This window comes from Lissotriton helveticus, chromosome 8 (genome assembly GCF_964261635.1).
Source record: "Lissotriton helveticus chromosome 8, aLisHel1.1, whole genome shotgun sequence".
In the NCBI taxonomy this organism is placed as follows: Eukaryota; Metazoa; Chordata; class Amphibia; order Caudata; family Salamandridae; genus Lissotriton; species Lissotriton helveticus.
Genome location: NC_136069.1, coordinates 1154162655 through 1154189196, shown reverse-complemented (window position 1 = coordinate 1154189196; position 26542 = coordinate 1154162655). Strand labels below are relative to the sequence as shown.

At 46.5% G+C, this 26542-nt stretch overlaps 1 protein-coding gene across 1 annotated transcript in view; it reads right to left on the bottom strand.

Annotated features, from left to right (window-relative positions):
• Positions 1 to 2025: 2025 nt before the first annotated feature.
• SLC9D1 (solute carrier family 9 member D1) overlaps positions 2026 to 26542 on the bottom strand; it is a 291927-nt gene continuing 267410 nt past the window's right edge. Inside the window, exons 12-13 of the mRNA XM_078658065.1 lie at positions 18027 to 18176; positions 2026 to 3798 (exon numbers count right to left, since the gene is read on the bottom strand). Of these exons, the coding sequence (XP_078514191.1) occupies positions 3670 to 3798; positions 18027 to 18176 (279 nt within the window). The 3' untranslated portion in view covers positions 2026 to 3669. The remainder of the gene's footprint in view (positions 3799 to 18026; positions 18177 to 26542) is intronic.

Below are 26542 nucleotides of genomic sequence, written 5' to 3'. Positions count from 1 at the left end.
TGGCGAAGATTAGAAATAGTAAAGAGTTTTGACACATAGCACTTAACACAATTGATCTTTATATCCAGCCAGAAGCCTGGCTCAACCACTTTGCTATACTATGTAAATACCCCAAGGTCACCAGTGAAGGTGAGGAAGCTTGGGGCACACCAATAGACATCTACGCTGAGGCCCACTTGAGATAGAATCCCAAAACACATCACAAGCAATCAGAAGTATAATGCCAGGGAAAGCACAGGGACAAATGGGATACTAGGAGAGGTATCCGTAAGAGATCTCAATAAATGGACAACCTATACAAACCTACTAACAAATGTCATCCTAAGGGGCACACCTACACCAAGTTCTGGTGTGGAAATTGTTCCAATACATAGAAAGGGGACCGGAGCATCACCTCTAATTGTAGACCGATCAGCCTGGTCAACAGCTTCCAAAATGTTTTCTGCCAGCAGGTACTTGATAAAGACACCAATGGATGGATGATGGAAACAGCCTTTCTACTCTACAAATCACGGAAGGTATTAGCACAACAGACCGGATATTCAGATTGTCCTTGTACTGGAAAATTGTAGTTTTAAATAAGGGCCACTTGTATTACGCCTTTGAGGACCTAAAATTCGTTTCTGACCTAGTGCCTAGGTATAAATGTTGGATTGTTCTATAGAGAATAAGGATCCCTAGCAGCATTCAATCAATATTAATCCTCTCCCAAAATGGGAAATATGCGCAGGTGCGCTGGGTGGTCAGGGCGACTCACCACCGCCATCAAAATAGGAGTGAGGAAAGAATATGTCCTTGCTTGACACTATTTTGCTTGTAGTTGAACTATGAAACTGCACACTTGGACGAAAGTGAAAATGATTCCACAATCCTGGCTGGCTAGAAAGTCCCCATACTACGTTTTGCATTTAACACATTGTTGGGTTTTAGAAACCGCCAAAGGTTTGCAAATTTTCATTGACCAATTCATTGACTTTTGTAGAGTGCGTGGATTGGAGGTGAATCCCTCAAAGACTAAATAGCACAGTCAATCTGCACAAATCATGTAGGGAGAAGATATCCATAGGACGTGAAAGCCTCGAAAGGGTCAGAAATTTCGACTATCTGCTGATTAAACTGACGGATAGTATGTCCTGGATAAAAACACATCAGTAACAGTTGACTAAAACTCCAGGACAAAATCTCTGAAATACGGAGAGATTTTAAATTAGCAAAGCTAGATCAGTGACTCCTGCTCTTAATATCTATTATGTCAAAGCCATGTGTGGTACACCAAAAGGGGCTGAACTGTGGGGCACATCGCAGTTCGGTGTCTTGACAACTCTTCAAAACACATTTCTGCACTCCTAGGTCAACCTCCCTCAAATTTCTCCCCTGCTCTTTGGTGACACTGCCCATCCAAAATACCAGGCAACTATATGCAAAATTCAGATTTGGCACCTTTTCCGGTAACTGGTTTTATGTCAAGCTGGCAGACACTAGATAACCAGATCAGCGCTTTTCCGGTTTGTAACAAAAACATTGAAACAATGTCTCACTAAATGTTTTTTTCCCTTTTCACCTCTACTTTCCTTTTTCCTTCTCTACTTTTCTTAATTAATCTATGATTATGCATTATTTAAAAAATTGCAATATTCTAATCATTATGATTGTTGTACTGTATTAATATAATTACTACAGCTCAAACTCGCTTATTTCAAACAATAAAAAAACCTCTTATTTTAAAATAGAATAAAAGTGATATTGAGCATGAAACAGGATTGATTTTACATGTTGCAACTAATTCTTAATTTTTTTTTAACAACATCAACAGGAGCAAATAAACCATTCAGGAAGTAACCATCACAAAATACTGCACGCTGGTGAACGTCTGTATATTAACTGCAAATTAATTCTGATACCCTGGCTAGCCTTCATCACAACAAGCACAAAAGAGCTTTAGATGAGTGTGAGCAACCAATAATTTTCGTAAGTATTCCTGGAAAAACTAAAACTTTTATAAACACAAATCAGATTCACACTGACTCAATTGATTAACTTTATTTTATATTAAATGGTGTTCTAAATTAAACATAGATTGGCAATGTATGACACATCAATATAATGGTGTCACCAGAAGGCACCACCCACCACCTTCCAAATATCTTTGAGCAGTATCATCTTTTCGTACTTTCTTGAAATAAATTATTACTTGCTATCTCTTTGCACAACAAACTATGGAGTAACATTTAGTGAGTTATGGATGAAGTTCTTGGGTGGCGAGTGAAATCCATTTGATGTGCTTTCCTTGACTTTTGAGAGTATGTGCTATTCAGACCATAACTTAACATTTATAAAACTGAAAGACAGTGCAGAAACATAATTTCTTAAATATTTTTGGAGAAAATACTTAATTTTATTACGTTTTCCTTGATGACTGTACCACTACAATCGACCGTGTTACAGAAGGTTCAATTTGCAGTTTGACTAGTATTCCAACGAAGACCCTTGGAATGTTACAACAGGGAGTACACTAAAATCGACGTGATGACAGAATGCCATACTTATGAAAAGGGTTACTTCTTCAGAGGAAAAAAAACTATTTACAAACTGAAGCAGCACTGACGCACAAGCAGTCAGTACACTGTAGTGTTGCATCACTTCATAGGGTAACAAAGAAAAAAGACAAAATAATTAAAAAGAGAACACATTAAGTGTCAATTTAAACTTGAAGAAACCCAAACTTCAATGACAATCAAAGGTCTCAATTTGTTTCACATTGTTGAAAAAACACAAAAGGCACAAATATGACCAGGATGTATTGTTGGATACTAGCATATCATATAGTGCCCCTATATAATTAAGGAAACTGTTCTGCTGCAAACCATGAGAATGACAGTGCGCAGCCTTATCACTGCTTACAACGACTGTGGCTTGCGTACCAATGAAAATGTGTTTTAAGACTGATATCAGGACAGACGACAGACTATTAACCCACCAGTTCCGTTATTTCATAACGGAACAAATCATTTTAATAAAAATGTCTAAGCGAACCATTAAAAACTAATGTAAACAAATAAATGCCATTCTTAAAAATCATCCGCAAAGGAAAATAAACTTCAATAAAAAGGCACATTGAGTAAACGTATTAAAGGCTATTTTTTAGAACGAGATTTTGTTTAAAAAATAAACTGTGCTGTACCTATCCATTCACTGGATAACAAACGAGAACTTTAGAATTAATACAGTACTTTTTTTGGCCCAAGCAAAAATGAAGCAAATTGATTTTGCACATTTTTTCAGGTTTAGCTGCTCGCGTTTTCGCCCCGTTTTGGGCAAAACATTTTCTCTTTGACGTTTTGGACTGTGCAAAACAGCGCATGAATACCCATGTTCCTGAACAGACCCACTGCTATTAAGATTTCATAAACTAAACCCAAACAGAGCATTTACTGAAAGACATAGAACATAGCTGTCACCAAGTTTTCACACACGTAATGCAAACCTCGCATGAATCAAAAAGCTGTGCAAACCTTGAGTCAACAATTTTAAAGTAATGCTTCCCTTTGCCAGCTTAAGGCCTACAACCAAGTGCACGTTTGGAGGGAAACGGGAGCACATTTTTTTGTCATGAAACTGTATAGTGCCAACTGGATCCACCACACAGCTTTCGTGAAGGCAGTCTGCTTTCTATGGTAGCCTCTGAAGGGAGCTTGATCGTTTATCCGGTCTTGGCACACATTTCATAATGGCTGCTCTCCACAGTGCCGGGGCAAGCAAGAGGCTTAACGTAGTCACGCTCAAAATGAGGAGGTAGACCTGAAATGACAAAAGCATATGTAAACACGTTCATTTGGTTTATAAGGCAGTGCAGGGTTAAGATAAACTAACTTTTTTTTTTAAATACGGCTATATATCTGTACCAAAAGTTAAAAGTGGAAGACATTGTAAAAAAAAAAAAAAAGCTTCTTTATCGATATTGGAGATTCCACAACATTTTGGGCTGACAGTTCCTCACACAACCCTCGACCAATTGGGCTGGGTTACTGTTCAAGTAAGTGCCAGACAATACCTCTCAGGATTGGCAGAGGAGTTACAAGTGGATAGATAAATCCCATGTCCCTAATGTTGCTTCAAAGAAATGTTTCTGATGATGGGCTCAGGGAATAGGTCATCCTTTTCTGGAAGATCTTCTCTGGTAAGTAATCTAGTGCATTAAATGTTTTCAGAAGGTAACGATCCTGAAAAGATACAGGTTCCACAGCTGAAATTCCTATGGGGGGGGGGGGGAGGAGGGTGATGATAGCAGCTTGATTTTGGTATCAAACCACTAAAATAAAGTACTGGCGAATCAAGTAATGGCACCCGGCACACTGATAAAATAGATAAATATGTTTTCTCCCACAATATAAAGGTTTTCCCCTCTTGCGTCTACAGAAAGCTGGGGAGTGATATTCTCAACTCCTGTTCAAGGAGTCTCGGCATCAACAGAGACAGTTTTATTTTGTGCTTAAGAGGATACCCTTGCTGAGAGCTGCTTCTTTAAAGATGTTCACAAGGAAAATACATACATGCCTGATTCATTTTTTTTTTTTTAAACATTTTATTATTTTGATAATCAGCACCAACTCAATTACAGTATTGCAGCATTACATCGAGCACCCGACGCGGCGGCGCCCCCACGTCATCACCATCTAGGGGTGTGGGTTCCAAAGAGCCAGTAGTAGGTCTCCTCGAACTACTTTTTAATTATTTTCACCCCATGCCTCTGAATGGGCATGGGGTGCCCCCCCATACATTTTCTAACTTCCGCGGGAACCTCTGTGCTTCATATACCGTGGTTCCAGCCGAATGCACCAGTCCAGGCCTGTCCTCCACAACGTTACTGTCGATAGTTCTTTGCTGCCCATAAACGGGCAATGTCTCTTCTTGCCACTGCAAGTGCCACACCGCAAAATAATCTAGTGTACTAAGACTCAACTTGATCCCACGGATTTTCAATGTACCTAACCTCCCACCAACCTAGACTGTTTTCTTCCAGAACTTCAGAAATACATTGACCCACATGGTGTCAGTAGTCCTGTACCCTAGGGCATTCCCACAGGGTGTGTAATAGTGTCCCACGTTGCCTGCAGCCCTTTATACACGTGTTGGTGTCCTTCTTCCCCATTCTATACAATATGGTCCTTGTGCAGTACACTGGATGTAATATTTTGAGTTGCACTTGTCAAAAGCCTGATTTAATGGCTACCTCTCTCGGGTAGGCCTCTCCCCAGTCCTCATCCTCCATCCTTCCCAAGATGCATTGTCATTTGGAGCGTTGTTTATCGAGAGGTGACTGGCTGTGAGTTTGTAAAGTTTTTTACATCAGGGAGATTGCATGTTTATGAAAGGGGCCAAAAGCACCTGGTACTTGAGTGGGGATTCCTCTCCCACTTCCTGCAGTTCCTGCCTATAGCGGGCCAAGGCATGTTTCGTCTGTGCATGTCGATAACGCTGATGGTCAGCTAAGTCATATTCTGCCTGTAGCTCCTCAAAGAAGTGGAAGCCTTATTAGATCCCATCGCCTCCTGCCCTCCAGAGTATTTGGGTCTGCCAGGGCATCTGATTCCCACAAGGGGATTCGAAGTGTCAGCTGCCCACCTCAAAGCCTTTCACCTTGTAGCCGTTTTACTGTGGTGTATCACCGACTCAGCTTGTGATGGTTAGTGCGGGGCAAGAGCCCTGCAGTATAACCTATGGAGATGTCCTCCCGCACCCTCTCGCTTCTGTCTGCCAACAACAACGGCTCCTGTAATGATCAGAAGACCCAGTCGTGAAGCTGCCCCGCCCATTATAGAGTTGAAGGTGGGGAAGAGTCAGCCACCCGCTTATTGATTTCTCGTTGGTGTTTGCAGGGTGATGCATGGTGTCCCGTTTGTGCCACAGCAGTTTCTACCTAACGCGTCGACTGCCCTGAAGAATCCCACCAGGACTCTGTATAGTGAGTTTTGGAGCATATGCTATCATTTTATATAGTGCTGCTCTACCCATCAGGGACAGCAGGAGTTTCCTTCAGTGTCCCACATCTTATTTAGTCATTGAGGAGCCACCAATTTGTGCCTGTTAATGCCTATCTCAGAGTATTTCTCAAATGTGTTAACTATCTCCAGCGCCCTTGGTATGGAGGTGTGTGGATCTGCCGGGTATAACAAAATGTTGTCTGCGTAAAGGAAGATGGTGTACTCCCATACATCATCCCAATGTAGGCCCTTGATCTACGTGTCCACCGTCACCCAGCACACCAGTGTCTCAATTGCCAATGCGAACAACAAAAGGGAAAGCAGGCACAACTGTCTCGTTCCTCTACCCAGTCGGAATTCCCTTCGATGTCACTCCGTTGACCCTGACAGCTGCCACCGGGTCCGTGTATAACCTATGCATCCAAGAGGATAATCCCAGCCTGAAGCCAAACTTATCCAGGACCAGCCATAGGTAGACTCATTTACTGAGTCAAATACCTTTTGGAATATAGTGTTATCAAGACCCCTGGTTCATGCATGGTCTGTAGTTACGCTAGACATCCGAATAACCTTAGTAGATTGTGTCTAGTGGAGCGGTGAGGCATAAAGCCAGACTGATCCGGCGCAATGAGCTGCCTATCACCCATAGCAATCGATTTGTCAGCACTTTGGCTAACACCATCACTCTGTATTAAGCAGCGCAATAAACTTGTATGAGGCAGAGTGCTTGGCTGGTTTACATTCTTTGTGGATGAGTACTACAGTGGCAGTCCTCAGATCCCTTGGGAGAGTCCCTTTACTCTTGGCATCATAAAAAATAAGTCTCAGAGGTTCCCCTATATGTCAGCCTAAGCTGTAAAAAAGTTCCAGGGGGTAGCAGTTTGGACAAGGAGCCTTACCCCTAGCTTGCCACAATGCATCCTGTATTACTCTTTGCAGCCTGCACGTCTTGGTGCAGAGACAACCGAAGAATCGACATGGTACACATCCCTGTGTGTCATGCCTACCAGCACTACATGTGGTATAGGTAAGTCAACCCTATGGCAGGCTTTAAAGCCCTAAGGCAGGGTGCACTATACCCATGTGAGGGCATATCTGTGAGAGTGGATGTGTCACCAGTGACATCAGAGTTTACCCTGAGATTACCAATGCACAGGGAAGCCATAACGAGTGCAAGGGCTGGACACTCATGATTACGAGTTCCCCAACTACCTGATGGCTTCACTGTACCCCAAGGTGTTTGGTACCAAATACCTCATCCCAATAAACCCACACTGATGCAAGTGCTAGATTTATTAATAAATGCAAACAGAGGTATGTTAGATGTGTCCCCTGAAAACCTACCGATTACTAGTGTGTTGACTGACTGGTCTCGGCCTGCCAGCCACCATAGACAGGTTTCTGGCCTCCCGAGGTGACAGCCTTCGCTCTCGGAGGTCAGGAACAAAGCCTGCTCTGGGCAGAGTTGTTCACACCTACTCCATGCAGGATGGGCATTCCAGTGTTCGAAGCTTCAAAGGCCCTGCCGCCTTTGTTATGCCACCCCGGGCCTCTCCAGATAGCGGAGGTGCCCAGCCCCCTGTCCTGACCCCACTTTTTGGCGGCAAGACAGGTGGGAAAATTAGTACGTTTAGGACGGGCCAGCTGATGTGGACCTCACTTATTGAATTCCTTCATGTTGTTTTGGATGAAATTAGCCTTATAGGGTCAGGGTTATGCCCACTTCCCACAGAAAGGTTCATATAGAGGGGGTAGACACTCTAAAGGAAGGTGGCACATTGGCTTCTACCTGTCATTCCCTGTAAACGCCCCTAAATTGAGTATTTAGATGGCACTCCACAACCCAAGAACTCAGATTAGATGGATCAACAGAAGAAAGATGAAGAAGTCATTGCCTGGTGAAAACTGTAGCAGAAATTTGGCGCGAAACCCTGCTGTCCTCAGCCCTCTCTCGACAATTGTGACAGAGTGACTTGTCTTGCGAGCTGGAGAACTACCAAAGCCTTGGGTAGCCTGCCAGCACATCACAAACCACAGAGAAGAGGAATTACTCCCCTGCAGTTCGTACACACAGACAAGTAGAGCCAGTCCACCGCCTTGTAGCTCCCCAGCCCGACTGATGCAACACATGACCAGGAGAAGGTTCTCATGCTCTGGAAGGTCAGATCTGTCACCCATCGAGTGTGAAGACTCAAAGACCAACCGGAGCCGTGTAGCACAAACCCCCAGGGTACCGGACACCCTGCATCAAACGCAAACAGCGATAGTCCAGTCACCAGGACCAAGCAGCCATTGAGCAATGTAAGCATCACTGAGACCCACTGTAAGAGTGGCCCAGCAGCTTTGATTTTGCCCCTGGTAGCTGTTTGTCCATGATCGCGAGGTGCATCTTTGCCCACCCAGCCTAGCAGACCTACCCACTCTGCACACAAGCCTCCTGGCCCAGGTCCCGACGAACCGGCTGTGCCTCCATGCTTCAAGACCGCTTGTGATCTAAACCTCCATTTGGGAGCGCTAGCCATGCCCACAAGTCCCCCGGTGCAGCCTCTTTTCAGGTGGCCTACTCTTCTCCATAGCGCAGCAGCTACTAGCCTCACCAGCACCATTATCCCGGTAGAACCTTGGCGATTCATGACGAACTGCTGGTAGTTCTTAAAACCTTGGCCCACTACTATGTTGGTCCCAGAAGTTGAACCCCTGAAACCGACTGCACCTACGCATCTTTGACTTTTCTTCCCATACGACTGCATTGTGCGTAAAAAGCGCACAGCACAGGTTTGAATGTTTACTTACCAGTGAATATGTTTATCGAAAACTGTACTAACTATGAAACGAAGTTCTTGAGTTTGAAATATATATAAAAAGAAGTGTAATTATTCTAAATTGGTTTCAAATTTATTCTTTAAATGTGTGTCTCATGTATTTTCTCTGTGAGTACAACAAATGCTTATCATTACCCTCCGAGTGGTATGGCTCACTGGTTAGAGGCAGCAGACCTGGAAGCAGAGGTCGGCCGGGGACCAGGGTTTGATTCCCGACGCGGCAGGGTCTTGGGCCATGGTCAGCGGACTCGATAATTCTCGCCTCGGTGCCTACTCCAACCATGGGTCCCACTCAGCAACTCTGGGCAATAGCTTGCTTAATCTCTACTAACGGCCCCATCAGCGCCGGGGATGCTTGTCTTCACCTTGGAGATGCCCAGGAGGGACCATCTCACAGGGAAAGCCAGGATGGGTTCCCCAGCGGTATACAGCGCCGGGACGCCCCTTTGCTGGGGCAGCTGTGCGCTTTACAAGTATATGACATTTAACATTTAACATAAGCCCAACTGTTCGCCCACACTACCACAAAATAGAGCATTAATATTAACTTCTTTAGCCTCTGTAAACCAATTGGGGACCCACTGGACTCTCTGCACAGTGTAGTTCTTTTTAGTACACTATAGTCAGCTTCCTACAATCTGGATCCGAAAGCTTCTTTCCAAAGGACAGCACCACTTTTAACAGGTCTGACATTTCAGCAACAAGGGAAACAAACAGCAAGACAGTATTTTTTTGGTTCTAGTACCAGATCGCGGAAAAATTTCAATAATGAGCAAAACCATTTTCTCCTCATGTATCAGACCTAACGGTTCCTTTGTCTTAAAAATGAAGTTATTTCGTAAAAGCAAGAAAATGCCCTACTTCAGACAGAAGTGTGAAAAGGAGATGTTCCTTTGGTTTATAGCACGAGGTAAAAGAATAATAAAGATTGCCCGGGAGTGTGACAAGACAGCTTTATGGTTATGTATATTTATTTAGGAGTTTTATGTTGCACTATATGTGACATTTCGGTTACTTCAAAACACTGGGGTGTTGGAACAGTGCCCATCTGAAATAATCATTAGCAGAGACAATGAGGCCTGGAAATCTTGAGCGGGCCCCTCTTTAATCCGCCAATGGGTCACATCACCACACTCCTGGAGAGACGAGGAGAACCTGTCAGACAGGAAGATTATTGCGGCACCCTCACCCCTGCTAGTGACCAAAATAGAGGCTAGGGACACTGGAGGCAAAAACACCAGATACCTGCGAAACAGATAGTGGCCCCAGGGACCTCCTCCTCGTGCCCCCAACAACACACTGGTGTCTGACGGCCCTGCCCCTGAGATTGAGAGGCCAGGACACACATGATCAGGTGAGGCTTGGGAACCTCTAGGGGGCCCCCTTCCTACACAATCCACTAGCAGGCTGTGTCAAAGCTCTACGGGGGACATGGAGAGACTGCCAGGAATGGGGGAGGCACTAGACTTAAGACGCCCTACCTTTCAACCCTCACTAGTCGGCAAAGACTAAACTTCAAGACACCTGTGGGGTCACTGCCTTCAGCACAGGGGAGGCTGCCACATGCAAGGGTGAACTCCTGGGTGGAGGCGGCCCAGCACCTACTGACGATTACCGGAGAGCAGCGGCGGATGCCTACCTCGCCTGGGGCAGAGGCATTAAACAGTTGCCACATAGAAGCCCTCACCGAACCACCTTCTCTACTGCTATTCCGGAACCTACAGCTACCTGGCAGGGTAGCCAGATTACGCGGCACCAACTCCTGGTCACTTCCATGGACAGGACTTGAGGAACAGACCCCCACCTAGCCCAGCGTGCCACACAGTCTCCCTCAACTGCAGTGCTTTGTACTGGACGATCATCGCAAGCTTCCAGACAGGGTCACAGAGGGTGTAAAGACACTCGCCAAACTGTAACCGCAATCCACTGCTAACCACCGGGCAATACTAGACCTCAACGACAGAGTGAAAATACTCGAGGATGGAGCGGCGGACGCAAAGGGCCTCTCCCGTAGACGTAATCTCCGGATCCTTGGACTCTCAGAGGGAGTGGAGGGCCCAGACCCTCTGACCATCTTAGAGACGTGGCTCAAATCATTTGTTCCCCTCTTGAGCCTCATGCCCTTCTTGCTGAAATGGGATCATAGGGTGCCAGCACGCAGACCTGTCCCTGAGGCGGTGTCACACCTGATGCTGGTTAAACTTCTACACTTTAATGATCAAGACACCATTCTTAATACGGCCAGGCAGGCGGGACCACTGTAGTTTGAAAATGCCTCTATAATGTTCCCAGACTACATTCAAGTGGTGCAACGCCAATGTAGAAAATATGGGATGTCCCACGTTTACAGGTCGACAGGGCCTGTTATCCAATAGGACAATTCTGTATCTATGGGGATCAAGGAAGGTCTAGTATGGATTTGGCAGCCAACTACCTCTGATATTTAAGGGGCTGTTTGAACACAAGGTGTCTCAAACTGTTAAGTAAACTATAGAAAACATAGAACACTTTTTGTATATATATAAATATATAAAGGGTGACACTCTTATAAGCTAATACCAACACACAGTGAATTGAATTCTGGTAGAAAAAAGTACAAATTTATTTTCATAATACACGTTGAAGCATGTCATAATATTAAAAACAATAATAAAACAGTAAGCACAATGTTATACACATAAGATTAAACACATACAAACATTTGAGGTACATAACATCAAGAATCGAAGATTCAGGTCAATGTGCCTTCCTTCTAGAGGTAAAGTGGAGGATCCATCAGATGGGAGTCCAATGTTCCCTACTATTTCCAGTTCACTTTAGGATCCTAGCAAACAGCAAATCTCTCTTTTTGACGGACCCACAAGCCGCTTGAGACTGGGTCACTGAACAACACAGCAAGACACCAACACCAGTGGGGGGGGGGGAGGGGGAGGGGGAAGACTCCTCTCGCCTTCAAGAGACACCGGAGATGCAACAGAACAAGCCGGCCCTCCCCTTCGAGGCCCCCAACCGCCAGCCCTGAAACAAACCATTGAAGACCGGTGCAGGGTCCTGAGGGCGGCGGCATCCCTGGAATACTGCAGGGGGGATAGGCCCACACATTTCCTTAGACCATGACTGAGGGTTCACGGGAAGGTTCACAGACCCGGCCTTTGGTGACAATGCAGACGGCTGACAACCTTTTGTGACTCATGCCATAGCATTCACCACCTTGTAACCGAGTTTCCACCCCCCTCGTCCTCAAATTTATACTGTGGAGCCCCGCTTTGGCAGCTGGGCCACCCCGTGTTAGAAGTGCTGCTGCTACACTAGGGGGTAACAGGAGTGAGAAAACCCATACATTTCACCACAATGTTACTGGGCATCACACGACCACAGGGTGTCAACTTTGGTCTGATTTGTGCTCCCGCATCCAACTCCAATGTGCTGCCACCACCCCATTGTTACACCAAAGTTTAGATGCTACAGTTTGGCTACGAGCGCCTTGGGATGAGCATCCCTCGGTGTGCCCCCGGCGCCAACCGTCCATACCTCACCCTCCATATCATGGCCTCCCCACTAAAACAAGTTTACCCTGAACGTGCGTGGCATGCATATGGCCAGGAAATTATACTCCATTTACTCTTACCTTAAGCAGCAGAATTCACAAATTATCTTTCTCCAAGAAACTCATATCACAACTACAGACCTGCAGCACACACGCAGGAAATGGCAGGGGACCATAGCGGCCACAACCTACTCCCCTTATTCCGGTAGAGCCCTTATATGGATCTGGCTGGGCGTCCCCCATCAAGTACTCGGCACAATCATAGATATGGAGGCCGATACGCCCTGGAGGATGCCCATCTTTTTTTAAAAAATCTTTTTATTGAAGAGAAACAAGAGGAAACATTACAAATATCAGGTGCCATACAATAGAATAGATTACAACCGTATGTAGGTGAAGAGGCCAATGCAGAGAAATCAATACACAGGAGTGTGAGACGTCAACGTCGACAAGCATATGGAAAAGGAGAGACAGAATAATCAACAACCTCGGTAAGCATCAGTCTGCAGGACCCGCCCACCCACGATTCAGGATATTTAAGACCAGAGTAGACACCCAGATAAGAGAGAAAATTCGATTCAGGATAGACAACCCGCCTCTCGTAAAAGGGAAAAAAAAAAGGGGGAAAAAAAGGCCATAGAACTAAACTAAGACAAAATAACCCCCCCCCCTCAAACCCCCCACCCTGCACCCCTGCAATGGCTACGGCCTAACCCCACTAGCAGCGTGCTTGTCGCCCAAGAACTAAACCTAAAAGAAGGAAAAGAGTGGAGGAGGAGATATCAAACAGGCCCCCGGTCTCCCTTACCCCCCGCGAGAAGCAACCCACCCCTAAATATAATCAAGATAATTTAAAGCTACAATTACAAGCCAACCGGGGGAGTTTGTAAAAACCACCCGACTTCCACATCATTATAGGTTACAAGTCCCGTAGCAAATGAAGCCATTTTATCAAACCCAGACAGTCGAATTCAACCCTGGCCACTCCGATTTTACATGCGAGCCCTCTCCGCTTGAACCGCCATTTCAATAGAAGTATCCAAATGTTCCAAAAAGTGAAAGTCAGTACCGTAGGATCGAAACCAGGATATTAGTACTCGAAGTCCACAAGTCCGACGGAGAGAACTGTCCACCAAAGAGAAGACACAAGAAAATGATTGAGCCAACTGGACGGAAAAGGATAATGAGTCACTCCGATAGTCACTGAGGAACTTATTATGGAGTATAAGATCGTCTATGTCCATCTTGGGCGGTATCGGTCGTGCGCATGATGAGCTTATGGTAGTCCCAGGCTCGCTAGCTGGTATTTGGGAGCCGACAGAAAACACCAAATTTGGCTTCCGCACGGGGCCCTCAGTCTCAGGCTTAACCTGCTCCGCGGGTAACACAGCTTGTTTCAAACCTATCGAGGGGTCGTAGTCCGTTCTCAGGCAGATATTGTCAACTGTTACGACCATTTTCTGGAATATGGCGGTGACCTGCGAGTGGAGCGCCCCAATAGCGGCCATTACGCTCCGCAGCGACGGCGTATATTCCAACCGCTCCATCCCCTCTCGCAAAGCGACAGATCAGGTCTTGAACCCCGGAGGTCGACTACTCCGGGGTATCAGGCACAGGAGGGGCCGATGGCAACAGCGGGCGCTCTCGATTTCGTGATATCGACACCTTCGCCGCCGGCGAAGATCCAAGCCCGTCGACCCCGGGAGCCTAGCAGAGCCTCCGGGCAACGGACCCCCGACCACAGCGACCGGCGTGACACGCCGCTGTATCTTCGGAATCAACCGACCACAGTCTCGCCATCCAAGTCAGTCAGGATATTCTCCACTTCGGGAGACCGGACGGCGCCCAAGTCCCGCGGCCGATGTTGTTCAACTCCAACCCGGATGGGTTAGAAATCGAGGCCCCGGCTTCAACGCTGGGTTAGGCCGAGAATAAAAACACGGCATATCTTCATCATTCGAGAAGATGGAAATCTCGAGATTGCACCTTTAGATTCAGGAACACCTCAGTCACCCGGCAGTCCGGTGCAAATTCAGGATAAATACCAGGATTTACGAGCTACTGGCAGAGGTCGGCGGAGCCGGGAGCTTACGCGGCCATCTTGGTTGCTAGCGTAGCTCCTCCCCCGAGGATGGACATCTTGATGGTGCATGCATTCTCATCTACGACCACAACATAGACTAAAAGGCGTTCTGAACCAAGCTCAGAGACATTGGTGCATAGGACGCACACACTGCGGGTATTAGGTGGTGACTACAATTGCGTCCTCAGTACATAGCTTGATGGCTCACATCCTCCACTTTCCTCCGCACACAGAGTCCAAAAACTACTCTAACTGGGCTTGCTAATGGGCCATTGTAGACGCTTGGAGGGTGTTCTATCCCCACACCTGCATCTAATCCTTATACTCAACACCACAAAAACTGCAGGTTTGCTTCGACCGAGTCAACTCCACCACAGACACGTTAGAACATGCAGACTACCTAGAGCGGGTGGTTTCAATCACATCTTGCACATAGTAAACTTGGCATGGAACACGCTGGTCCCTCCGGTGCCCATGTGGTGCCTCTCGTGGGAACACCTGGAAAAAATAGCACATTAAGCAGTATTTTACAGAAAACCAGACCACAGCGACATTAGGGCGATGGAATGGGATGCGTGCAAGGTAGTTACCATGAGAATCTGTTTGCACGAGGAGGCGGGGATATGCAGGGTGCTGGAGAGAGAGGCCTGTGAGGCAGAAACACACATACCCACACTGGAGACCACCGCAACCTCTCACCTGTCCGAAGCCAAAACTAAACTCTGCGCCCTGGTGGAGCATCTGCACTGCTTCAACCTTAATGCCTATATAGCGTAGTTACACAGAGAGGGCGATAAGTCCTGCAGGCTCCTGGCCTGGCTCCCTAGACAGTAGGACCGGGCAGACCCAATCCTGGAAATATCCTCCCCCATCGGGGTACCCTGCACACACAGGGAGATATCCTGACTGCGTTTCACACCAAGGGCGCAAAAAATACACTGGCCCAATGCAAGCCAGATTTAATTAGGACAAACTAATTTTTAGGCCCTACTCGCCCTTTCTGGTGAGTTGGAAGAGAAACTGACTTTTGACCTCTGTCTCTGAAACCACTCAAGGTCACCACAGCCCGTAAGTGCCTGGCGAGAGCCCAGCGCCTTACATGACACATCCCTGTGTGCCTTGGCCTTCCCTCTGCAAGGCCTCCCACTCTTCCGCGGCTACTATTCCTTTGCCAGGATGCGGGCATGGCACAAGCACTTCCTATTCACAATTGGTGACCTATTTGCAGCTGGCTGCCTTCTATCCCTATGACAACTCCTTCGAAACTACACTTTCCCCAGAGGACAGTTCTTGCTCTATCAACAATTATGCCACTCTTGCCACAACCTTTGGTCCATAACTGAGGAAGAACCCCTAACACCCCCTATCGAACACACCCTCTTATGAATGGGTGCCGGGAGACACTTAATAACATGGAATTACAGGGCTATATGGGAAAACACTGGGGCCCTCCTCAAGAACTTGAGGGGCAGGTGGGAGGATGACTTTGGCCGGACAATACACAACAAAGAATGGGAACAGGCACTAGAATTCCCTCAATAGGCATCTAGGAAAGCTCTCTTCGAAGCCATCCAAGTCTACATTTTACACCGCGCCTACCTGACACTTGAGTAGCTCAATCGGTTCCTTCCCACTGCGCAATTGTGCTGCCCACGCTGTTGCTATACGTCTGCTGATCTGCGACACAGTTGTGGTCCTGCCCTGACCTTTCTATTTACTGGCACGCAATCCATAAGGCGATAGTGGAAGTGACTGAACTCCCTGACCTAGAATTGTGCACACTTGGTGTCTTCAAACGCAGGAAACAACTCAAAGTGTGAGTGTGATTTGCTGGCTTAGCACTCCTGTTGGGCAAGAGAATAGTAACTTTACACTGGAGAGCTACACAAGCTCCCCTGGTCTCTGCCTGGCAGGGAGTTTTGCGAAAATAGGACAGGGCAGAGGGAGAGGCCCTACACATGAAAAGGCTCACCACCTCCGTAAAAACAACAACCTGTCCCCATAGACCCCGTGAGATGTCCTTTGTTATTCATATAATCAGCCTGCATCTACTCCTTCCCACTCACTAGCTCCTCCAGTCAACCTGCCTGCCCGTCGCCCCCTCCCTCACCCTGCTAGGAGACTAGATCCCAAGGTTGGTTGCACCAATCTGCGACTGAAAGTCAGGCATCACAGAACCACAATGGACTCGCACATTTTGCAAGGTACCTAGCTACCCCGTCCGGACCCTCAACGCGACGCCACCCCGAACCTCACATAAAACAAGTCCAGGCAGGCGCAGACGTGAATGCTGAACTCTGGCCCCCTCAATCCCCCACCTTCATGTTAATACCTTTTCAAAACTTTTCCATGGCCTCTGCCACAACACTCTTTGTCTAACCTCATGCTTTACTGGGAGAAATTAATAACATTTTGGGCAATCTGAGAGGCAGGCTACACACAGCCCACTTTGCTGGTCACCTATAACTGTGGCATTGAGACGGATGCCACACCTTATCACTTCTTCCTTACGCATACTCCTTACAAATATGTGCATGCCTTGATGTTTAAAATTGTCTTGTTTACACAATTGCTATTGTACTACTGTCTATGATCTCAACAGAAAACCCAATAAAAAATTGTAAACAAGAAAACCTGAACAAATATACGCATGCTTGCGATGCACGTACCAATGAAATGATGAGGAAAACAGGTGGTTTGTGTCAGACACGTAAAACCTAAGCTGGAACCTAAAGTGGCATATTGGTTGTCTACCTGCGGAAAAGCTGTCTGGCATAGGGTAAAGGTTACCTGGTATGTTCAGGAGGAACATAAAAAGCAATAATGTAAATTCATTGAATAACACATACTGTAAAAAATGTAAAACAATGGCTTATGCCTGGGGCCCTAAAGTAACGGTGTCCACTACAGGTCCGATTGATGCCAGGTTTTCTGGAAAAACACTGCATATGTAAAGGAGTTTGTTTATATTAATTTTATGATTATCAGAAAAAACAGCATCCAGCTCTCCCAGACTTATGGTACCTTGCCCTAGACGAACCTATGCTAAAGGCACAAGTACCAGCTTCAGACCTCACCAGTGATAATCTCCAAAGTTCTTGACAGAGAACTAAAGATCTAAAAAACAGAACCGTTCCCATTGGGGGGAGCCTTGTCTTAAAATGCCAATTTCCTTTTCATAGTAATGAAGTCTTAATTGTCATAAGAGCACCAGATATATAAATACAGAATTCAGACAAAGCTTGCTAAAGATCAGAAACCATCAGTTTTTCAGGTATTGTTGAAGACCAGTGCAACCGACCCACTGCACATCATCAGGGTTTAAGGTCTAAAACATAATTTGACTTCAATCAACGGAATCAATTTGATGCTATAAAAAGGCTAGAAGGTTTCAAGAGTATTTTAACCTTATACTCTACAGTGAAAAACAAATTTTATTGCCTCTTTTTGCCATTTTATGTATGCATTGTCAATGGGCTTTCAGAATGTATGTGGGAAGCTTTCTTTTTCAAGGCACTTAGAAGACGGTCTAGCCATTTGATGGATTGTGATGGAAAACACTTTAAAAAGTTAAATGTCCTAATATATCTCACCTCTCTTGAGATGATTCCTAATCTTCTTGCTCTGCTTCCCAGGACAAAGGAAAACTCGCTGACTTGGGCAAGCCCAGCAGAGACGATCCACTTGATGTACTGGCTACTTTTTGGCAGAAATATAGTAAGAACGACTACTGCCAAAACAAACTGAAAAAGAAAATATATTAGTCGCTATCAAATATGTTTTTGCTATTCTTCTGTATTATCAAGCTTACAAAAGAAATATGCAAATGCAAACACATGCAAGCGATCCTTTAAGGACTTCACAACTATAGTCAGAACCCCGACACAACTCAAGACCAGCATGGGTCGCTCAGCACCACCTACAGCGATAACTATCAAAAATAATCAGTGAGAGACGTTAAATACAAATTACAGTTTAGACAAAAAAGTAGCAAGACACTCTATTTGAATCTCACATCAACAACGAATAAGGCCATTCACAAGCAACAACATAGCTACTATGACCATAATAAACAGACATTGTTGCTAACCTTTTTACTTTGCCACTGTTTTTGCAGATGTGGTTCAGCATTGGCAAGAAGAAGGAATGCTTGTTTGAATATGCAAAACAAAATTGCCAAAAACAAAAAAAGCTGCCACCGCGAGGTGACACGTACGTGTCCATCACCACCCACGAGTATGTGTAATGATGTAGCAGCCATTTTTAGGGCTCGGGCTCTGCGTACACTGCGCAGCAGTGTCGCACAGCTCAGAGTCCTATTCCGGGCGATTTGAAAATGAACCTTAAAATTCCACACGCTCTTGCGTGTGGATTTCCAAGGTCCATTTTCATTGGCCTTGGCGTGCGTGCTGTTTTTAAACAGAACACGCAATAGGCCATAGGCGGTCGGGTAGCTCCGCCTATGGCCTATTGGTGTCTGTTACGCGCACCAGAGGCCATGTGTTTTAAATTATCGCGATAATTCAAAACATATGCTCGCAGTGGCGCGCACAAGCGCACCACTCACAAGCTTTTTTTTTTGTTTTGCTTTCTAAAATGGAGCCAGCTGGAGATGTGTATTCAACCCGCCCCCCACGTTTCGCTACGCCACTGGGCCAGCTCCTTTGTTCTCAAGGGTTTTTGTGCATCCGTGTGTGTGTGTAAGTGTGTATTTGTGTCTGCTGTCGCCTATGTGCGCTTTTGCATGAGCATCCACGTGATTGTCACTACCTGAACCCGTGTGTATGCGCGCCTCTATGTGTTTGTGACTCATGTGCCCATGTGCGTTTTTATTATTGCGTTAACCCCTATGTGTGTGGGTCTCAAGTCTTTGTATATGCGTGTGACTGTTTGCATCCATGTGTGTGTTTGTGACTGCGTGACCCATGAGTGTGCCTGCACGTCTTTGTATGTTTGTGACTGCATGCGCCTGTGTGTTTGTGATTGCGTGACCCATGAGTGTGCCTGCACGTCTTTGTATGTTTGTGACTGCATGCGCCTATGTGTGTTTGTGATTGCGTGAACCCATGAGTGTGCCTGCACGTCTTTGTATGTTTGTGACTGCATGCGCCTGTGTGTGTTTGTGACTACGTGAACCCATGCGTGTGTATTTTTGTGGCTGCGTGTGCGCCTCCTCGAGTCTCGAGTATGCCTGTGCTTGTCTATGCCTACTTGGTCCCAGCCCCTTGAAACAGACGGAAGACAAAGACTCCTGGCCTGCCTCGGCTCCGCCGCCATTTTATCAGCGCGGCCTATTGTCCTGCTGCCTCTCGTGTTCCGCGGTGGATGAATCCCAGCGGCCCAGTTTTTTTGCAGCGATAAGGAAAGAGGGGAGGGGCTTTATCCTAACTATGGTGCTTGCGAGGAAAGAGGCAATGTGTGGGTAAGCGGTGAAGGGGGCCGAATATTCTAACGAGCCGTTTCCCTCCATTCCCTCTGCCCTACCCGCAGGCTCCCTCCGCCTCCACTGTGATGGATCTGGGCTGTAGTATCGCGCGCAGCTGTGGGTTCCTGGCACACGGTCACACTCTCCACAGAGCGCAGAGCCGTGATGTTAACGGAGCAGTCACTATAGTTCTATGTACACTCCACTACACCGAGGAGCCATGGTTGGACATACATTTAAAGGGCGCTGTACCTGCGCACCTACTACATGCAGTTAAAACGAAATACAAACGGAATTATTCCTGAGCCGTTGTAATGAGTCTCTCAGCCCATTAGTGCTTTACCTGGTGTTAGATAAATGAGCACTCGACGTTTAGGTAGATGGGCGGCTAAGTGGATGACTTGGTGAGTGAGTACCTGAAAGGTTGAATGTGTGTGTATGAGACTGGGGGATGGTCGTGATATTAGCTAGAGGGATGGATGGTGAGAGGTATAGATGAATCGGCTGGATTGTGTATGGATGTATAGCTGGATGTGCGAGTGCTTACATAAAATGAGTGCATGAATGTGTGGTGGTCCAAGAGTGATTTGGCTGGATGGATCAATGAGTGGGTGGATGCATCCGTGAGTATATGGCTGGATGGATAAATGCAGATGTGCTGAATGAATGAATGGAGGAGCATGCACGAGTTATTGGAGGGACGAGTGGATTGATATGTGAGAAGAATGATGAAGAGACAGAAGGGGAGAGAGACATCACCATCTCTTCGTTTTGTTGTGTAACGCTGGGGTTAAACCCTCCACAGTGGACACTGCAAACGTACCACAAGGTTACCGACTAGATTTCATCTGCATTGGTTGAAGAGTGCAGTTGCGATAACATTTGCATTTATACATTTTTAATATTGTTACAACGTCAAGCTTCCATGTCTTATGCTTATGTGTGTGCCTGTTTTTGAGGAAAGGGAGTAGGTGAATCTGCTGAACAAAGCTGTCACTTCATAATTTTGTTTTAAAATATCGGTATTGAACGTATATATAACACCGCATTTAACCGCCCTAGAAAACATGCACTGATTACATCACATGGAGACAGAACCGGTGCATGTAAAGGCAAGGAGTAATTCTGGTCCATGAACTGCTGAAACCTCAATAAATATTGACCCGTGTTGGTGGTTTCATATTTGCAGAAAAGTACGGAATTTCACTGGAAGGTCTAGGCAAAGTCAGGATAAAGCGTGAATGAAATCACATTTTCTAAACCAATAATAAGGCTTACAGAATTCCAAACAACTATCGAATGCATTTATTTGACGCAATAATATACAGTGTACCTGAAATACGTTATGCTCCAGAGCTATCTTACCATTACTATTATTCCCTAAGATTTAGCTGGTGTACAAAGATCTCTGCAGCAGGTGCCTTAACCCCATAACACGGCAACCAATTAAGCTGAACAGATTTACTGCCACATTTTTCCTTGTTGCCAATTTCTTTGTGGCAGGGTTTAAAAGAAATAAATGTATACGGTGAGGCCCAGATTTTGCTTCTAGGTTGCATCACTATTTTGGCACAACCCCAATGCAAAATATCTAATTTGTTATTGTAATGCACTCAAAAATACTTATGATAGACCTGCTAAACATATGTGCAGTCTTGAGATCGGATGTCACTTCCTGTGAGGTTATGTGTTGTGATGCCACATCCTGTGATGCTATGTGTGATGTCACACACCATGATGATGCCTTCATGTGATGTCACATGCAGTGATGTCACTTCCTGTGATGTCACACCCATTTAGCGTAACATGGTGAGTCCATCCACTTCCTTCCTTTTTCTTTAGGAATTGAGCCTTGGCTCTGGTTTAGATAAGAATCTGGAGCTGTACAGGTGAGGGTGTTCTGTTGAATGTGTTTTTAGGGCTCGGGCTCTACATACACTGCGCAGCAGATTCTGGGCGATTTGAAAATGTACCTTGAAATTCCACACGCTCGTGCGTGTGGATTTCCAAGGTCCATTTCCATTGGCCTTCGCGTGCGTGCTGTTTTTACATGCCACGATTAAACTGGTTCAGGAGTCTAAAGGGATGCGTTTACAGGGAACCACAAAACACGAAATTACGTAAGTTTTTCTATTCTTTTTAATAGAACAGCATACTCGCCAAAACCAGCCCTCAAATACGAGGATTATAAAACAAATGTTGCGTATATCACTGATCGATATTATCATGCAGACTTTTAGAGTTTCGTTTTCGTGCCCCCGGGTAACACGCAAGGTAGAGAGACGCGTGGCTCACTGCAGGCCGTGAATTGTCTGTCACCGGTGACAGTATTTCCGACAATATCGTACATGCACCTTAGACTGAAAGCCACTGCGGATTGCCCCCTGATAGAAACAAGTGATATACTTGCCAGCAGCTAGCGCCAAGCCTACAGAACTATCGGAGCAGCTGTAGTGCCGCGGCACCCCTCCCCCCCCAGCAACCATCACCTCAAATTAAGCCCTATACCAGACCGATCCCTGCCAGAGAGACAAAAAAATACGCCTGTACCAACCCACTTCCTTGAAAAATAAGGCTTGGTGAGAGGAAAAGAACAAATCAACGATGAAAAATCACAAACCAGTCCTGCGTCTGTACACGACAGAGAACAGCCAAAAGTTTATTTGTTTTAGCAAAAAACATACATTACCAGACAGATGACTCAGTCCAACCTCAACAGCCAGTGACAAATAAAAGCGCAAATTGCAGACACAACTCTGGCCCGCCAAAGTGGCATTATATAGGCCGAGAGCGACTGTAGCCGAGACAAATTAACCTCTTCCCGCCACTAGTGAGAGCCTTCCTAAGACCCGCCACCCAGTGAGAGCTAAGACCCGCCCCTCCTGTCACTCAGTGAGAGCCTTCCTAAGACAAGCCCCTCCTGTCACTCAGTGAGAGCCTTCCTAAGACCCGCCTCCTCACCTGTTCCCTCTCCACAGCCATGGTTAAGAGCCCGAACCTGTCAACTCTCTAGTTCCCTCGCTCGCATCCCACCTTCAAGCTTAGCCCACAGGCCCACCCCTCAGCCCCTGCTCTCACTTCTTCGCTTACCCAGCATGCCCTGGGAACTCTTTCATAGCAGCATATAGAAGACAAGACAGGCCTGCATACAGCACGCACCAACAATATCGCTGACAGTTCAATCAGTCCCAGGCCAGGGGTGTTTGTCCTATCCTATCTCATGGTTGGGCACATTGCATGCTGATACTTGTGGTCCTACATTGCTGATGATGATGATGACATAAAAACGGACACAGCAGCTTTTCCTTACACACTGCAGCCAATCTAGCAGGATTGCCGCTCGTTGACCCCGGTGATTCTGATTATACAGCCAGTGCATTGTGGTACATGTAGTCCAATTCTGGCAATGAGTGAAAAAGGCCTAAGCTGAGTAACCCAGAGTGTCCGCCTCCCCCTTTCCGTTCATCCTCAATTAAACACTCTCCATGACCAAGCAAGTCAACGCCGTCTCATCCTCCTGCTTCAACACCCTCAGCAAGATCTACAGGTGGATCCCCCCCGAAACAAGAAGAACAGTCACCCAGGCCCTCGTCAGAGGCAGGCTGGACTACGGAAATGCCCTCTACGCAGGAGCCTCGGCCAAACTACTAAAACGTCTACAATGCATACAGAACGCCTCTGCTCGCCTAATCCTCGACATCCCTCGCCGCAGCCACATCACACCCCACCTGAGAGACCAGCACTAGCTTCCCATCAACAAGAGGATAACCTTCAAGCTCCTCAACCACGCTCACAAAGCACTCCATGACGCCAGACCAGTATGCCTCAACAGCCGACTCACCTTCTACACCCCGAACCACCAGCTAAGCTCCGCCGACCTCGCCCTCGCCACCGTCCCCCGCATCCGGAGAGCGACACCGGAGGCAGATCGTTCTCCCACCTCGCCGCCAAGACCTGGAACACCCTCCCCATCCTCCTACGGGCGACCCAGGATCTACTAACCTTCAGGAGGTTCCTCAAGACCTGGCTTTTGGAGCAGTTGCAGTACCCCTCCCCTCCCCCCGCGCGCCTTGAGACCCTCACGGGTGAGTAGTGCGCTTTACAAATTTATTGATTGATTGAGTGAGTAAAGCATGTTAGGGGGAGTGAGTCTGAGCAGGGGCCTAGCTATTAGTGATGCAGCCGGTGCAGTGGCACCGGGACCCAGAGGGGCAGCATAGACTTAGCCTGTGCACACAGGCACTGCCGATGCAGTACATACCAATCACAATGCTCATGCAGCATTGTGATTAGCTCACGGGAACCTGGGTGCTTCTAGGCTGCTTCCTGTTCCTGTGCAGGCGGGAGGAGGAGCGACACGACCAGGAGGCGCAACAAGGAGTACGCAGCAAGCCATTAAGTAATTTTAAAAAAGGTATTTAACCTTCTCCCCAGCCATCCCTCCAACCCCGATCGATGCTGGACGCCGCTGGTGGTGGCGTCCTGTTTGCAACTATATTTTAATATATTTTTACCTGCCTATACATTTAGACAAATCATTTTGCTTATTTAATACAAGGCTGATTTTAGTGCTAGCAATATATTTTTAGGTCTAATGTAAACCACCCAGAATTTCCTGTTATCTATTAGGCTCTTACAATTGAATGGCAGTAAGCTATAATGTTTGGCTGTTTGCTATGCATTTGCAGTTCCCTTTTTAGGGCTCGGCTCTGCGTACACAGCGCAGCAGTGTCGCGCAGCGAGAGTCCTATTCCGGGCGATTTGAAAATGGACCTTGAAATTCCACATGCTCATGCGTGTGGATTTCCAAGTTCCATTTTGATTGGCCTTCGCGTGTGTGCTGTTTTTAAACAGAACACGCAATAGGACATAGGCGGTCGCGTAGCTCCGCCTATGGCTTATCGGTGTCTGTTACGCGCACCATCAGACGGGAGACTTCCGATGTTTGAAGCGAAAAATGGCTTTATTTAAGTTAATGAGAGTAATACATTGTTACCATTGATTTTTAAATGTTGGCATGTATGATATATGTTGGGCACAGCTTGAACCTAAAATATGAGACCCCTCTCTCACCCTACAGGCTGCAACTCTGAGCACAAACCACACAAAGTGCAGGCCCTCCTGAATGTGTCCCTTCGATGAGAAATTGTCCTGGGACACAATTGCATCATTGGACTGGGTCCAGCCTGGATCCAGCTCATTAATATCTGCTGCCCCCCCCCCCCTGTAATCCAGCACCGAAAGTGTGCATTTTATAAATTGTATATATTACTAAAATGTATGTGGGTGGCTGAAGTTTTTCAGGGAAAATCTGATGTCCCTAGAACAAGGACACTTATGTTTTTGGAAAGTTTGCAGCAGTTCCTAAAGCGGTATCAGACTAATCATGATAACATTAGGGGATGACAAGACTGCGTTTACCAATCATGTGGCATTCCAGCAGTGTTTTTTATGCACATGACATAGTCAATGCTTGGAGAAAGACAACTGTTTCCAGCATACATTCTGATTACAGCATGAGAAACTTGTTAAGTGCGCTTGTCCGTTTACATAGACAGTGAACGGAACTAGTATATATTTGTTGTAGCAATAACCTACCTATTCGATGTTGTGATTATTTGTTTTGCAGTAAAATTAGGTGACGGGCTTTATATCTAGAGAGGACTGGTCTTAACCATTTATTGAAAACATTAATAATCTGCTTCTCTTGCCTATCATGAGGGTAAAATGTTTGTTATGGATTTCAAAATTAGGTCATGCACTGTGGAAAATGTCTGATTGGATTGTAAACTGCCATAAGATGTTAATTGAAACTATACTGAAATAGTGACTGGTGTTGGTCCCTTGTTTTCTTACTCATAATTTTTATCTTGATCTACTTGACTACGTCATGAACTGGTAAGGTAGCTACTAGTGCTAATGGACATTGTACCAACAAACTTCTTACCAAGAACAGAGGTTTCAACTTACATGGGCTAATTTCCCTCTCATTCCTCTGATGTGTGTAAGTGTGCAGGGCTAGCAGTGTGTAAGTGTGCAGGGTGAGCAGTGTGTGGGTGTCCAGCGTGAGCAGTGTGTGATTGTGCAGGGTGAGCAGTGTGAGAGTGTGTAGGGAGAGCAGTGTGTGAGGGTGTAGGGAGAGCAGTGTGTGAGGGTGTAGGGTGAGCAGTGTGTGAGGGTGTAGGGTGAGCAGTGTGTGAGTGTGTAGGGTGAGCAGTGTGTGAGTGTGTAGGGTGAGCAGTGTGTGAGTGTGTATGATGAGCAGTGTGTGAGTGTGCAGGGAGAGCAGCGTGTGAGTGTGCAGGGTGAGCAGTGTGTGAGTGTGCAGGGTGAGCAGTGTGTGAGCGTGCAGGGTGACCAGTGTGTGAGTATGCAGGGTTAACAGTGTGTGAGTATGCAGGGTTAACAGTGTGTGAGTGTGCAGGGTGAACAGTGTGTGAGTGTGCAGGGTGAACAGTGTGTGAGCGTGCAGGGTGAACAGTGTGTGAGCGTGCAGGGTGAACATTGTGTGAGCGTGTAGGGTGAACATTGTGTGAGCGTGTAGGGTGAGCAGTGTGTGAGTGTGCAGGGTGAGCAGTGTGTGAGTGTGCAGGGTGAGCAGTGTGTGAGTGTGCAGGGTGAGCAGTGTGTGAGTGTGCAGGGTGAGCAGTGTGTGAGTGTGCAGGGTGAGCAGTGTGTGAGTGT